The sequence below is a fragment of the Hemitrygon akajei genome, chromosome 20, assembly GCF_048418815.1.
Source record: "Hemitrygon akajei chromosome 20, sHemAka1.3, whole genome shotgun sequence".
NCBI lineage: Eukaryota > Metazoa > Chordata > Chondrichthyes > Myliobatiformes > Dasyatidae > Hemitrygon > Hemitrygon akajei.
In genome coordinates this window covers 33,760,687-33,778,069 of record NC_133143.1, presented here as the reverse complement: position 1 = coordinate 33,778,069, position 17,383 = coordinate 33,760,687, and the positions used below count along the sequence as shown (strand labels likewise).

The 17,383-nt window shown below is 41.7% G+C and overlaps 1 protein-coding gene across 1 annotated transcript in view; it reads right to left on the bottom strand.

Moving 5' to 3' along the window:
- The window catches only part of LOC140713709 (E3 ubiquitin-protein ligase znrf2-like), a 184,037-nt gene that overhangs the window by 4,356 nt on the left and 162,298 nt on the right, over positions 1-17,383 (bottom strand). Inside the window, exons 3-4 of the mRNA XM_073024114.1 lie at positions 5,442-5,547; positions 1,951-2,043 (exon numbers count right to left, since the gene is read on the bottom strand). Coding sequence (XP_072880215.1) covers positions 1,986-2,043; positions 5,442-5,547 — 164 coding nt within the window. The 3' untranslated portion in view covers positions 1,951-1,985. The remainder of the gene's footprint in view (positions 1-1,950; positions 2,044-5,441; positions 5,548-17,383) is intronic.

Here is a 17,383-nt window from a genome sequence, read left to right as displayed (position 1 = left end):
CCAAATGAATCATTTCATATTTTGTAATCTTTTTTAAAAAATTACAATCAGAGTGTTCCAGGAAATGAAATGGGAAAGAAATTTAATATAATCACATTAACTGTGCAGGGGAAAAAAGTATTTGATGTGAATGTAAGGAATAAGATCAGGAAGTTTTCAGATGACATGAACTTTGTTGATTGGTGTTGAAAGCGAGGAAGGTCACCTTATGGCAGCAGAATGGTATTGATCATCTGGTGAATTGGACAGAGCAATGGCAGATGAAATTTAATTCTAATAAGTGCGAGGTGATGCATTATGGGAGAGGTCACACAAGGGTAAGCATGCACAATGAACCGTACTTCTCTAGAGATTATTGAGAAACAACGGACGTAGGTGGCCCATGAGGTTGGTTACATAGTTGGAAAAAGTAGTGAAGAAGACAAATGACCAGCACATAGAATATGAGAATGAGGAGACGTTGGTATTACTGTATAAAACACTGGATAGGTTACGGTTGGAATAGTGAGTTGCCACATCATAGGCAATAGATTGCAACAGAGTACGCAGTGGAGGTTCAGCAGGATGTTGCTCAGGGTGGAATATTGCAGTTTAGCTAACAAACTGGATAGGTTGGGTTTGTTTACCTTGGAGCAGAGCAGGCTGAGGGGGAATTGGTGATTTTGAGGCATACAAAATTATGAAGCATAGATAGGGTAGTAGTAAAAATCTTTTCCTCACGGCAGAGGGATCAAAGTCCAGAGGGCATAAATTAAAGATAAAGTGTAAGAGATTTTGAAAGGAAAATGAGGACCTGAGTAATTCATTTTATCCTAGAGTGTGTTTGAAATGTGCAATGTGCTGCCTGAGAAAGTGGTGGATTGCTTATCGCCATAGTAGCCTGGAAAGTCCTATCTTGGAAGCCAAGCAGCCTCAGGCCTAGTAAGTCCTTGGGGTAGGAGACCACCTGGGAATAACAGATGAGCCCCTCTTTCAGGGATACGTTTGTGCCCGGATGTCTTTGGAGAGACAGCATGCAGTCAACATGGATACAGTGGAGGGATTTCCAGAAATGCTGGGTCCCCCCAGGGAATTGTCTGTTTTATAGATAGTAATAATCATATTTTAATTTTAATTTGTTCACTGTCATGTAAGTACTTGATGTTTGTACTTCATGTACTTTTGTGTGTTTAAACTTTTGTAGTTTTGTAAAAAAAAAAAAGAAAATGGTGGAGGCAGATACAACAGTTAAGAAGCATCTGGGCAAGATCTTAGTCTCCCAAGGCAAGAAAGCTATTGACCAGGTGCTAGTAAATAAAACTGGAATCTATAGGTACATGATGAGTTACCTTAGATATGTTGTGTCAAAGGTTCTGGTTGTGTTGTATAATTCTATAACACTATCATGTGACATACCCATTAGTAAACAAGATTTACTGGAGAAATAAAGTCAAGTGCCTGAAGCAAAAATAGTAGAACAGGTTAGGACATTACATAGAAGCAAATGTTTCAACCAAAATAGGAGTCCAATCGTTCCCTCCCTGATAAATGACAAATGCTAGCCTTACCAGCGTGGTGTAGATCCTGACAGATGAATAAAAATAAGGCACTGTCATCATAGCCTTTTCAAATTTGACCCACTTGTCAATTTAGTTATGCTATATATGCACGGATTTCCAATCTGAATCACTTACACTTACAGGGCAAATTCACCTGGTATATTGACTCTAAATGAGAGCTTACTGTTCGAGATAACAGCAGCATCCTTTTAAAACACACAAACAAAATATTACACTTTAACAGCTCAAAATGTTGTCATGGTTCCCTTAAAAAGCCTTCCACAGACCTCAATAAGTCGAAGTGACTTATGGCCCAATGCAGCATCAATCAAGCAAGGAAAAGTCAATAGATAATAAAGGCCAGCTGGAGATATGGAGCATGTTATGAATACTAGACAGACAAAGATATTACCTTTTAGCAACAGCTCATTTGGTTCACTTCATTTTTTAATCTGATGGGTGCTCAGGACATGATCTATTGACTTCAAACCATGAGTCTATACATCTGGTGAGAGAGAAACAGCAGATACAATGTTAGATCAAGTTTACTCACACAATGACATCAATGAAAAGGGAGGCAAGAACAAGAAAGGGGCCTTTCAGAACCTGCATAATTGCAGAATGGCAGATGACCCAGTAGAGTAATCACACAACTAGGTTTGTGGAGAAATATACTCTCAATAATTCACAAAAATGCATGCATGTATCTTATAGCAACATATCATTGCATTTAATTTACTGACATTATCATCCTTTGTTGAGGGATGTTAGAGTATTTATGAATATTTTTCACATTGCATTGATTTTGCATGGTATTTGGAGAGAGCAGTGAGTTAGGTCCAATGCAGAAGGGTGGTGCATCCATTATTTGCTATTATTGGCAAAATGCTGTAGTCTGTAATCGAAGAGGAAATATCGAATAGTTTAGGAAAGCTGAATATAATTAAATCCACTCAACAAGATTTTACAAAGGGTGAGTCATGTTTGACAATTTTATCCAAATTCTTTGAGGATTTAACAGGGAAGAATTGATGGAGGGGAACCTTCAAACAGCACATTTAGATTTCTAAATGGCATTTGATGATGTGCCACATAGGAGGCTGGTGCATATCATTAATAGAAGTGTGTTAAAATGGATTGAAAACTGGTTGACTCATAGAAGAATTGGAATATGTTCTTTTCATACTGAAAGTAACTAGTAGATTAGCACAAGGATCAGATCTTGCCTCACACTTGTTCATCATTTACGTTAATGACCAAGAAAAAGGGAGGTTTTCACATTTGCCAATGATATGAAAATAAGTGGAAGAGCATATTATGATAAGGATACTGCAATGCTGCAGTGAGGTATAGATAGACTGAGTGAGTCAACAAAAGACTGGTAAATTAAGTCTAAAGTGGGGAAGAGCGAGGTCATGCACTATAAGAGAAATCAAAAAGGCGGATTACTATCTAAAGGGAGAGAAACTGCAAATCAGTTGAGATCTAAGTCTTCTGGTGCAGGAGCCACTAAAAGCTAACAGGCAGGTCTCACAAGAAGGCAAGAAGGCAAATGGCACTTCGGCCTTCATTGCAAAGAGGTTGGAGTTTCAAAATAGGGAGGTTTGGTTGCAATTGTACATGGTATTGGTACGGCTTCTTCTGGAATACTGTGTACAGTTCTGGTCCCCCTTGCTTAAAATAAGATGTACATTGGAGACAGTACCAAGGAGATTTCCCAGGCTAATTCCTGGGATGAGAGTGCTGTATACTAAGAGAGGTTAAACAGTTTTAATCTGTATTCCTTGGAGTTCAGAAAAATGAGGGGTGAACTTACTCAAACATGTAAGATCTTAAGGAGGCTTAGTAGCTGTCAATCCCAGGGGATCATGGCTTTGCACCTCTGGTGGACTGTCTCCTCTCCGGGGTGCAAGCCTGGGTGGGAAGATTTGAAGAACCGGCTGTTGCCCATGTAGCAGGTTCTCCCTCTCCACGTCACTGATGGAGTCCAGGGGAAGGGCAAGCGCCGATACAGCTTGGCACCAGTGTCGTCGCGGAGATTACCAGAGTGAAGTTGTAAACAACATCAAACTGCCTGAGGGACCCCGGCTCCAGATTTCTTCCTCCTCCCAAAGCCTTTCCCATGGGTGGGTATGGCCAACAGGCAGCAAAGGTTTAAAATCAGAGTTTCCCTTCTCCAAGGGGGCTTAACAAAGTAGATATTGAAATGTTTTCACTAGTGGGAGAGGGGACAAAAACTACAAGATAAGGGGTTCATCATTTATAGACAATAGGTGCAGGAGTAGGCCATTCGGCCCTTCTAGCCAGCACCGCCATTCACTGTGATCATGGCTGATCATACACAATCAGTACCCTGTTCCTTTAAAACTGATTTAAAACTGATATACATAGAATTTTTTTTAAATCAGAGAGCAGTGAATCTCTGGAATTCTCTGTCCTAGCAGCTGCGTCCTTTGAAGTACTTAGACTGAAGGAGAATAACTATTTGGTAGAGGAATAGAGAAATGGGATGGAAGAGGAGTTTCGGCTAGCAAAAAACAACCATGATTTTATTAAAATGGGGCAGGCTTGAAGGCCCTGATGGCCTTCTCTTGTTCCCTTTTTCTTATGTTCTTCTTTTGCATCTTGCATAACATGGGAAGTGAACTTTGCAGATTCCCTTTTTATTTTGCAACATCTTTTATCAAGTTCCTTTTCTAAAAGGACTTCTTCACTGAGTAAACTCTTTTGCCTTATTTGTTCTTCCCAAATGAATTAACACACTTCTGGATTGGATTCCATTTGCCCTTTTCGTGCCCACATAACTACTGACAGCTCTTCTCTTCCTTGTCACCCACATTGCCAAATTGGGTGCCATTAGCCAGCTTCTTTATGATAGCCCTGAATTTAAATCCAAACTTAGTGAAAGATGTAGCCCCGTGGATACCTGCTGCACAGGACTCTCCAGTTGCTAAAGCTCTCATTGGCCATTACTATTTGCTTTCTCCCACTGAGCCACCTTGCCAAATGCCCTTGGAGCCCTTGAGTTTTATTGGTCATCAGTTGACCACTTGGGACTAGTTCAAACCATGAGCACGATGTTGCCCAATACAGTGTTTTATGGATTCAGTCTTAATTCCCTGGATTTTATTATAAGAAATCTTTGTCACAAGTCATATGAGCATTACATTAAGGTAATTCTGTTTAATTGCTTTGGATGTTTTCGAAACATTGGAAAAAGAGAGGGATTTGGGTAACATGAACGTGTGGCGTCATTGAAGGAGGGAGCCCAAGCAATGCAACTCTGAGCAGTAGATCCAACCAGGGTTGGCAATCCTTGACCAACGTGATTCATCCGTGAAACTGCCACCAACCAGAGTCAATGCTCCTTTAGCACGTTGCAACAATGTTTAAGCAACTGCCAGTGCCTTTCTAGATACGCCTCTGAATGTTGTTGAGAACAGTGCACCAGGAATCACTAAACACTAACAGATTTAATCAATTAATCTGTCATCACAAGAAACCTATTTTTCTTTTATTGAGATACAGCACCGAATAGGCCCTCTGGCCCCTTCAAGCCACGTCGCCCAGCAATTGCCCGATTTAATCTTGGCCTAATCACAGGATAATTTACAATGCCCAATTAACCTACCAACTGCTGCGTCTTTGGACTGTGGGAGGAAACCCGCACTTACAGGCAGTGACAGGAACTGAACCCGGGTCACTGGTACTATGAAGTGTGGTACTAACCACTATGCTTTGTGAAATTGGAGGATCCAAGTGCACCGTTGATCTGTTAGTGATTACAAAGATAGTCATTACAACAGATTATAGCTTTGATGGTGCAATATTAAAAGGGTTCCTGGATTCCTTTAAACCATATCCTACTTGGGTGCAAGGTGCTTAATATTCTGAGGAACTTACCCTTTATGGTAGATACATAGACAGGGCAGGCGTGCTATGGTGTCTCCCTGCTGCAGCTCTTCAAGGCATATTGCACATTCTCCAGTATCTTTACTTAGTACATCCTCTGCAGAGAGCAAAAAGATATAAATTACAATTCAATCAGTGTACTTTTCATAGATTTTGTCTCTGGAACTGTTCCACCAAAGGTCTGATGTATTGCTGGAGTGGCGTGTACTTAAAGGAAGAATTTGCTAAAACTCTATGAGAACGTATCTGTGCACTCAATTAAGTCAAATCCTCAGTCTGTAAATGAATACAAGAGACAGTTCCATTTAAAACATGCTGCGCCAAGTTTGACAGCTATTTAATACAAAAAACACCATTCAGAACTGAAGCCCCTAGGCAGAATCCAAGTTTAATGAATACTCTTAGATTCATGGAGCCCCCTGCTACAACTGGGTGGGGTGTATACTGTCACTTTCTTGGCTTAGTTAGGTTACAGGAATATCATACATGCACGACTAGTTGTTACCATTTATGTACTGTATGTGTGTACAAGAGAAAATGAGAGAAAAATGGGGAGAAGAATAAAGATTTGATTTTGATGTCATGTCCTTTCTGAAACTGGAAGTGTACTCGTGAACAGACCCAATTGTGTCATCTGTCCATGGACTGAATAAAAATCGCACTCATTCTTATGCAGTCCTGCCCAACAGGCAAGAGCTGGCACTACAGAAGTCCCTGAACTACTAAATCACACTCAGGCTAATGCAATCCTGCCCGACAGACAAAACGGGCACTCAGAACTCTCTAACCTACTCTCCACTAAAGTGCTGTGGTTTGAGCAACTAAAGCTGCAATTCCACTGTCTAAGAAATGACAATTATACAAGCAGCTAACAAGGGCGACCAGCAGACACTGTGACAGTTAACCGGGTTCGGAGCAAAACGTAAAACGCGGACAAAGTGAGCTCCTGACAAAGGCCCAGTAGAGGGGGCAGGCTTTCCGCTTTATTTACTCTCAGGCTGCAATCACACTGAGCACGTCTCAGAGTCACAAGGGACATAAACACAAACAAAACAACTCTAATGTACAGTGGAGTCGGGTTAATCGGGATTATCAGGACCATTTTGGCCCATTTAAGCGGTTGCCCCAATCAGCTGAAGTTTCATCGAAATAGTTAAAAGTTTTTAAAAAAAAACTACTGTTTAACTGAGTAACAATTTAAGTATTTAAATGAAATACAGAACAAATTAGAACACTACCAATGCCTCTCACTACTATAAAACTGTGTATTAGTTCCTAATAGTTATTGATGGAGAAATTCATCTGACGTGTTCTTTTGATCGACTGTAAATGAACATAACCAGTGCAGACACCTAATGCAGAAAATAGTCTGCCTTCATACAATACTTTAGACAGTTACATCCTCCAAACTTTTGACTTCATTGTAACATTCAGGTTGATTGTCGATACCTTGGTAATTCCTAATTTGTTGAAGTGGTGAAATTGTGTCTTTTTTTCACTTCTGGCCATTTCTGGCATCTCAAAGCCTGAATGATTGAAACCACGGTGAGCAAAAAAGTTCTGAAGTGTCTTTCTGCTTATTTCTCACCAACGATCAGTGACAAAAATCCCTCCTTTTTGAACACAAGCACATGCAGCTGACACTATTTAAAAACATATTGCTCTAAGCATCGTGTAGTGTCTAACAGAGCACACAAACGATGCTAGTTAGAGGCTGTTTGGCAACAGTCTCCTGCTCCAATTAAGCAGCACAGTGTCCTGAATAAAAAGGATCCCGGCTATTTTCTCGATTTAGTTTTTGTTCGATAAGAGTTGTCCCAGACAAATGGCTGCCTCAATTAACTGATAACCCAATTACTGGAATCCACTGTATTTGGGGAGTCGTTAGTGCTCTGCGCTAATTCTACTAGGTGTTTGCAACAGGGTGGGACTACTGAGTCACTATAAAATTAAGCTGTCAGACTCAAAACCAAACAACATAAGGAAGATAACTAGATTGTGTTATTAATTTTCTATTGTTATGCTAGAATTTATATCAGATCTATCCATTGAGCTGGTTCCTAGTATGACAAGATGGCTTCTTGACCACAGAGGTCATTGCAAATCGTGAAATGCTATTACAGCACCAGCAATCAGTGACCGGGGTTCGATTTCCCCTGCTGACTGTAAGGAGTCCGTAAGTTCTTCCTGTGACGTGGGTTTCACTAGGTGCTTCAGTTTCCACTCACATTCAAAAGATGTCCGGGTTAGGGTTAGTAAGTTGTGAGCGTGCTATGTTGGCGCTGGAAGCTTGGCAACACTTGTGGACTGCCCCCAGCACATAGATAGTGTCCAACGGAAGTTACAGTGTCACAATATTGAATTGAATTGACTTTGTTACTTACATCCTTCATATACATGAGGAGTAAAAATCATTACGTTACTTCTCCGTCTAAATGTGTAATGTGCAATTTATAGTAATTTATAATAAATAGTATGTACAACAGGACAGTCAATATAACATAGAAATACAAGTGTTTATCAGCATGAATTAATCAGTCTGAAGGCCTGGTGGATGAAGCTGTCCCAGAGCCTGCCAGTCCTTTTATGTTGCGGTACCGTTTCCCGGATGGTAGCAGCTGGAACAGTTTGTGATTAGGGTGACTCGGGTCCCCAATAATCCTTCGGGCCTTTTTACACACCTGTCTTTGCAAATGCCCTGAAGAGAGTGGGAAGTTCACAACTACAGATGTGCTGGGCTGTCCACACCACTCTCTACAGAGTCCTGCGATTGAGGGAAGTACAGTTCCCATACCTGGCTGTTATGCAGCCAGTCAGGATGCTCTCAATTGTGTCCCTGTAGAAAGATCTTAGGATTTGGGGGCCCAAACTTCTTCAATCATCTGAGGTGAAAGAGGCGCTGTTGTGCTTTTATCACCACACAGCGGGTGTGTACAGACCACATAAAATCCTCGGTGATGTGTATGCCAAGGAACTTAAAGCTGTTGACCCTCTCAACTCCAGGAGTTAGATAGATAGATAGATACTTTATTCATCCCCATGGGGAAATTCAACTTTTTTCCAATGTCCCATACACTTGTTGTAGCAAAACTAATTACATACAATACTTAACTCAGTAAAAAATATGATATGCATCTAAATCACTATCTCAAAAAGCATTAATAATAGCTTTTAAAAAGTTCTTAAGTCCTGGCGGTAGAATTGTAAAGCCTAATGGCATTGGGGAGTATTGACCTCTTCATCCTGTCTGAGGAGCATTGCATCGATAGTAACCTGTCGCTGAAACTGCTTCTCTGTCTCTGGATGGTGCTATGTAGAGGATGTTCAGAGTTATCCATAATTGACCGTAGCCTACTCAGCGCCCTCCTGTGCTGCTGACCACCGTGTCAGATCTACAGTCTCCCAACCGCACATACTGAGGTCTATCTGTCAAGTAGTCCACTATCCAATCCACCATGTGAGAGTCTACTCCCATCTCCGTTAGTTTGTGCCTTAAGATCTTGGGCTGGATGGTGTTAAAGGGACTAGAGAAGTCAAGGAATGTAATCCTCACAGCCTGCCTCCATTCCTCCTGTAGCCCACAACCAGCTCCTTTGCATTCCAAGTGCATAGATATATAAATATTAGAAGAGAAGGAAGAAAGAATAAAAAATAAGTTACCTCAAACAGTCTAACAGGAGGGGGCCATCACTTCCCCGGCTATAGGTTGACTCATTATAGAGCCTAATAGCCGAGCGTAAGAATGACCTCATATTGCACTCTTTGGAGCAGTGCAGTTGTCTTAGTCTATTACTAAAAATGCTCCTCTGTTCAGCCAAAGTGGCATGCAGAGAGGGTGAGAAACATTGTCCAGTAGTTCTAGGATTTTTCACAGGATCTTTTGTTTTACCACAGCCTCCAGTGTGTCTGATTTTGACTCCTGTAACAGAGCCAGCCTTTCTAATCAGTTTATTGAGCCTGTTCGCATCACCCGTGTTGATGCCACTGTCCCAGCACAGCACCGCATCGAAGATACTGCAAACAATGACACAAAGGACACATGTCACTGTATACTTCGATGTATGTACAACAAATAAAGCTAATCTTTAATTTTCAAAGGACTGCAGGGAATAAAGCACAAAGGGAGATCAATAAAGAAGCTGCAGCTTTTGCTTATTTCATGCACATCAAAGCCAAGTGCTCCGCACCTTTCCACCCAACACACATCACCACACCCTCAGTCATCGAAAACCCTGCCAGTGAGGGGTTTTTGATCAAACAGATTGCCAATCTTTCCATCACCACCACCAGCTTCATATTACAAACCTTGCCACCTTTTTTGCAATTTAAAAAATCCGCTTACTTTTATTTAAATGGTTTATGGACTGATGCAAAGACTCAAGGTTAGAGTTTGAAAAACAGTTACATATATACCTTGTAAACCAACACTGCTGAATTTACACTAAGCTTCTCAGTTACAGCTCGTGCTTGTAAGAGGTGAAGACTTATTCTGGTGGCCCCTTGATGGCTGGTTCTTCTTAGTTTATCTGTGACCATGCATGTTCACTCTTGCTCAAGTGTGTGCTTTATGCGTGTGAGCTTTCGCCGTATGACATCATAAAACAAAAATTTAAATTGGTGATACCTGGGAGCTATTTTTGCTTCAGCCTCACAGCGTAAGGTGACTGCTTTGAATTGTAATCACACTCCAGTGAGAACACAGTACCCATAGTCACACACAGTGCAAGGCACATATGAGGTCACAAGCACATAAGATGTCAGTAAAGTACAGTCACACAAAAAAATATAGTCCAAGACTGAGTCTATGAATGTTGCAGAAATCTGCAATTGAACACAACAATACAGATTAACTTCTGCCAAACGAAAACTTGGGGCAGCACCAACTCTAATGCCTCTCTTCTGAGTGGCTGTGAATAGGTGACACCACACCCTAATGCGGCCCAGTTCTCACTATGACCAGGGTCACGCAGCTCCCCTGCTGTCCAGCCATAAATCAGTGAATCAGACTTGCTGAATTCCGCATTAACAATGTCCGGTAGGGTGTTGCAATTACACGAAAAACGACAAGGCCGATCACTCGCTGTTAGACTGCACACCGCCAGTGTGCACCGACTCCTCTGATGCTCTCTGACATAGGCAGCAGTACCAAGTCCAGCTCCTACGGTTTCTCTGCCAACGCGCAACTCGCTGATGTGTTAGACCTGCAGTGCTTTAAGTTCTTACTGTCCGGGAGGATCTCAGGATCGTAAGAAATATGTTTAAAGGGTCAATAACACCTCTGATTGACCCTGTAGAAGCCGCTGAGAGCAAACATGCCTCCATCTTACCAGACACTTTTTTACTTTAAGCTAGTAAAAATGAAATTTCACTGCGTATATATAGCATAGAATAAAAAAGGGAACTAGATTGAGAATATCCAGTCCGAAAAGTTTCCAGTTCTGCTTCGTGCTACATAGGACAAGTTGGGGAGATGAAGAAAATGTAAAAAAAAATTCTTCTTTCAGCTTAGTTTGTATAAAAAAGAGGAACACCACCCTGACGGAAAATCCCAAGCACTGAAAATAATCAACTGTGATGAAAAGAGGGAAGCCAAGACATTACGAATTAAGTTAAAAATGCCACTATTAACGTGTATTCATATTAGAAAGTAAAAAGCGCAAAAACTGAAAGAGATTGCGCCTACTTCTCCTGTGGCTGAGGCATTAACTTGTTCAGTCATGGAATTCCAAAAACTTTAAATATAGCAACAGTGAGTTAATAGTCACTTGATTGGAGGAAAACATTTACCACATTTAGAAGCCTTGCTGATATGCTTCAAAGCCCTTAAGGAAACCATCACTAAGTTCCTGGAAAACTTCATTTAAGTCATTCTATTATTGCCAAGTACCGTACACAAGCAAAGAACTATTCAAATTTTATAGAAAGAAAGAGACCTTCATTTACTCTATTTCTGTATTAATTTATCAATGGCAAGTCGCTTCTTTCAGTAGAAGGGAAGGGTAGGTTTTACTTCTATTTCATACTATGAAATACTCACATGCACTGGGTGCACGAGTGCTTCTGAGAATGGAGGGGATGGTTTGGGGTGGGGGTCTCCATAGAGTCCTGGAGATTTCTGAGTCATTGATCCTTCCTCTCTGAGCTGAGCTCCACATTCCTCTGCCCAAATTACTGAACCTGCTTGAACTTGTCACTGGGGTTTCATATCACTTTGCAGATTGTTTCCATCTGCCTCACTGAGTGCAGCTATCTCTTTAAATAGTTTAAAAGTAAAGAGCTTCAATATTTAAGTATATATGTTAGCAATTTCAGTGTTTTGGCATTGGCTATATCACATACGAGGGCTCAGTGCTATGTTGCACAAAGGGAGAGACAAAAGGGAACAGAATGCTGCTCTGTATAGCTAGGGGTTTGAAACATGACCTAATCCTTACATATGTCCCCATCACTCTTAATTGTTCATTGCTATTTGGAGAGTATTTAAAGAGAAATGGCAGCAGATATTAAAACGAGAGATAATCGCACTTAGATTTGTTTACTGCATAGATGGCAAATGTCCATAATCTTCAATCATCCACTTTTGCTCTCTGCATTTCAGCAACAGGATGTTTCTAACATCAATGAAGCCCCCTCACAGGGAGCCGCATGACGTCCAGTTCAGTTAAACTACACAATTTATATCCGGAATCTTGAGTTCCACTTGGCTATCCACAATATCCAGCACTGCGCTGGCTAACAACATATGTGAGGTTATGTCAGGGAACCCATGTCTTCAGTCAGATATCCCATTCTGCCTGCCTGCGGTCCTGCGCACCTCCACAGGCACACAACACCGAGGACAGTGACATCTCCCTCAAAAACCCACCAGTGTCTACCTAGATGTGATTTACTTCAACGGAGGTGTTTCCAGACGGGCATCAGCCAACGTGCAGCAATCTCAAGACAAGCATTTGGAATTTTAAATTCAAGAGTGCAGAGTATCACGGCCTTGTGTGGAAACACCAATGTTCAGGAACAGAAAAGGCTAGAGAAGTGGTGGACACAGCCCAGTCCATCACAGGCATAGCTGACCCCAAAATTGAATACACTTACATGATGGGCCGCCACAAGAAAGCAGCATCCAACATTAAGAACATCCTGCATGCCCTCTTTTCACTACTACCATCGGGGAGGATGTACAGAACCTTTTGGTCTCTACCACCAGGTTCAGGAACAGTTATTACCCCATCAGTTTCCTGAACCTGTGAGGGTAAACCTTTTGGTCTCTACCACCAGGTTCAGGAACAGTTATTACCCCATCAGTTTCCTGAACCTGTGAGGGTAACTGCAATCACCACTGTTCAAAAAAGTGACTCTATGATCTACTGACTCACTTTCAATGACTCGTAACAATTCACGTTCTCAGCATGATTTTTTTAATTCCCAGTTTGTCTTCTTTTGCTCATTGGTTGTTTTTCAGTCTTTATTTATAGTTTTTCACAAATTCTATTGTATTTCTTTTTCTGTAATTGCCTGTAAGAAAATGAATGTCAAGGTAGTGTATGGTAACATATACACAATTTGATAATCAATTTACTTTAAACTTCGAATTTATATAAAGTTTGGTTGGTTCAGACAATGCCTAAGATCATTGATATTTGGCTACCGTTCAAGTTTGAAAGAAGATATTTAGAATTCAATACTGTTGTTGCTTTGGCATAGCTTGATTGAGTTAACTGTCTACACTAAAAATGGCAATAGAGGGGAGAGGGAGAGGAAAACGAGAAATCATGTGGCAAACAGCTGATGAATCTCATGATAAATCAGACATCATTTCCCATGCCTAATATATATCCTTGCACTTTCCATTTTCATTTCCCTTAGAGATTATGTTGCATGGTGCCTTAGCATTCTACAGCCAAGGATATCAAAGCATTCTACATCTATTGAAGTCATTGGTATAATGCAGGAAAAAGAGCAACTGACTTACACACAATACTCACAAGATGTGATATTGAACAAATAATCATTTCTTAGTAATGTTTTTTTATTAAACAACATATACTTTATTCAAAATTAAAATAATTTACAATGAACCATTCAATGACATTCAATCCATTACAGACGTTTTCTCTACATTTTGTACATTTCTACACTTTCAGCCACTCAGGTGGCCCTATGTTGGTTCATCTTTACACACTTTTGTTGAGGGGTATACACCCCGCTCCCCCTACCCCTCAACTCCTGCGGGAGAATAACTCTAGACTGTGGTCCTTCCCCACCGGGCCCTTGAGGTGGCTGCACCAAGTTTGAGTGTGTCCCTCAGCACGTACTCCTGCAGGCGAGAATGTGCCAGTCAGCAGCATTCTCCCACGGAATCTCCGTGTGCTGGTAGACCATCAAGTTTCGGGCCGACCAAAGAGCGTCTTTCACCGAGTTGATGATCTGCCAGCAGCACCGGATGTTGGTCTCGGTGTGCGTCCCCGGGAACAGCCCGTAGATCAGAGAGTCCTCTGTTATGCAGCTGCTGGGGATGAATATCGACACTGTCCCTTCCATCCTCCTTCACACCTTCTCTGCGAACCCACAGTGTGCAAAGAGGTGGGTCACCAACTCCTCCCCACTGCAGTCCTCCCGTGGGCAGAGGGGAGTGGAGACAACAATCTGGGAGCAATGTTGTTTATGAGCAACATAACAAATATCATCTGAAACTGACGAAAGAACTTTCTCTCTTTCCTCTGAGTGTTAGCATGCCACATTTAACTTGTAGTGAAGAGCCAGGTAGTGGCCTCAGTGCAATATATCTAACCAAAATATGGCATAGAATGTACAGGAGTACAGCAGAGGGACAGGCTCTTCAGTACATTGTTTCTGCACCGACAGGATGGCAAATTAAAGTAATCCCATCTGCCTGCTTCCATGGCTACCTAAATGCCATGACTGTGTGTGTTTGACCACCAGCTCTACTGACAGAGTATTCCAGTGTCAGGCCCCGAGAGCAGGGATCCAATCGCAGACCCAATACTGTGCACACAGTGATATTAATTGAGTTACAACTCCCAGGGTGCAAACAAAGTCAGCGTCAAAGTTCAGGCAGAGATCAAAACATCCAGAGAAATCCAAAAAACCCAGAATCGGGAAACAGGCAGAGTCAATATTCAGACAGACAGAGTTCAGATACAAATGTTGGAAAGGCTCAGGAAAACTCACTGACACAACCTGGCAAAAAGACAGGTCACAACACAGGACTGAAATACACTGAGCAGTAAACAGAGAGGCAGATGATAGGTGGAGCACAACACAAGTGGACACAAGTGGCAGCAAAACAGGTAATGATGAGAAACAGGTGAGAGGCGGAGTACTCAGTGATACAGGGCCGGCGTAGAGCAGGAGCAGATTCAGGAGCACATGGGGCATGAAAACAAACATGAGTACGTGGCAATACAAAACCACAGACTGACGGCTAGGGGGAAAACACACAAAAGACAAAGTTCAGCTGGAGGTACTGACATCCAGGCACCTACTCTTCTCTGTGTAATCTGCATTTTAAAAAAAGTCCTGCATATCTCCATTAAACTTCTCCCCTCTCACCTTAAGACAACGCCCTCAAATATTTGACTTTGTAGCCTGGGGAAAATCTCTATTTCAAAGTAAAATTGTGATCAGATGAGGTGAGTAATGTTTCTGGAATGAGGAGCAGGGTTGTCTTCTAACTTGGAGGTGAGAATATGACACCCTTGTGCCAAAACTGACACATCCCTTATGGATTGCTTATGGTCGGGGTAAACGGTCACGTGTGGTCGATTTGTGAGTTCAATACCTCACATGAAATCTAGTACTTAAAAGTATTAGAGCAATTGGTTTTCCTTTGGTCTTGTTACTTGTTGAATGGCAGGTGCTCAAAGTTCAAAATAAATTTATTGTGAAACAACATATATGTGCAAGTACAAAAGAGAAAACAGACAGGTAGATAAGTAATAAATGCTAATGAAGAGTCCCTGAAAGTGAGTCCATAGGTTGTGGGAACATTTCAGTGATGGAGCGAGTGAAGTTATTCCTTCTGGTTCAAGAGCCTGATGACTGAGTAATGACTGCTCTGGAACTTGCAGGTGTGGGTTCTGAGGCTCCTGTACATTCTTCCTGATAGCAGCAGAGAGAAAGAGTGCATGGCCTGGGCAGTTGGGGTCTTTGATGATGGATGCAGCTTTCTTTGCAACAGCGCTCCGTGTAGACATGCTCAATTGTGGGGAAGGTTTTACTTGTGACGGACTGAGCCGTATTCACTACTTTTTCCAGTATTTTCCATTTGAGAGCATTGGTATTTCCATAGCAGGCCAGTCAATATACTCCCCACCAGACATCTACACAAGCTTTTCAAAGTTTTAGATGTCATGCCAAATCTTTGTAAATGCCTAAGTAAATAGAGGCACGGTTGTGCTTCCTTCATAATTGCACATGTGCTAGGCCCAAGCCAGTGCCTCTTAAATGATAACACAAAGTAATTTAAAGTTGCTGACCCTCTCCTCTTCTGATCCTCCAATGAGAGCCCCAGTTTCCTCCTTCTGAAGTCAATACTCAGCTCCTTGGCTGTGCTGACATTGAATTGTTATTGTGGCACCACTCAGCCAGAGTTTCAATCTCCCTACTATATACTGAATCATCACCACCTTTGTATGCCCTTTGACAGTGGTGTGGTCAGCAAACTGAATATGGCATTAGAACTGTGCTTAGCCAGACAGTCGTAAGTGTAAAGTGAGTAGAGCAGGGGACTAAACAGACAACCTTATGGCGCACTTGTACTGATGGAGATTGTGCAGGAGATTTTGTTGCCAAACTGAACTGACCGAGGTCTGCAAGTGAGGAAATCAAGGATCCAATTAGTCAAAGCGATATTGAGGCCATGGTCTTGAAGCTTATTGATTAGTTTTGGTATTGAATGCTGAGTTGTAGTCGATAAAGAGCATCCTAATGTATTCTTCTTTGCTCTCTAGATGCTCCAGGGTTGAGTGAAGAGACAATGAAATGGCATCTGCTGTGGACCTGTTGCTCCCGTGAGCAAATTGGAGTGGATCCAAGTTGCTTCTCAGGCAGAAGTTGATATGTTTCATCTCCTGCACTTCATCAGAGAGGATGCAAGTGCTACTGGATGATAGTCATTGAGGCAGCTTATCATGTTCTTCTTAGATCCCAGTTTAATTGCAACTGCTTGAAGTAAGTGGGTAGATCAGACTGCCAAAACAAGGGGGTAACAAAGGTACTGGTGAACACTCCAGCCAGCTGATCAGCACAGGTCTTTATTACTAGGCCAGGTATCCCATCTGGGCCAGGTACCTACCCTATCTACTCTCATCCAATCCCCTCAGCCTACAAAGAAATCGTTCTAAGTCTGTCCAACCTTTTCATCTAGAGAATATTCTCTATTCCAGACAGCATCCTGATGAACCTATTCTGTACCCTCTGCAAAGCCTCCACATTCTTCCAATAGCAGAGTGACCAGAGCTGCACAAAATACTCCAAATGCAGACTAAAAAAAATTATACAGCTGCAACATGACTTCCTGATTCGTTTACTCAGTACCCTGACTGATGAAAGCAAGCCTGTCATACACCCTCTTTACTATCCGATCTGCTCATGCTGTCTCTTTCAGGAAATTACCAAAATTCAAAGTTCAAAGTAAATTTATTATTATTAAAATGCATACAGCTCACCACATATAATCCTTTTTTTGCCTTGCAGGCATTCAGAGTAAATACAAAGAAACAAAATGTTCAAGGTCCTGCTATTTATTGTCTACTCCTACTTATATTTGGCCACCTAAAGTACAACACCTCTCACTTGCCCTGATTCAACTCCACGTCCCTCTCCTTGGTTAATACCAATGCAAAGTACTAATTTAATACCTTGCCCATATCCTCTAGCTCCAGGCATAAATTCCTTCCTTTATCCTTGAATAG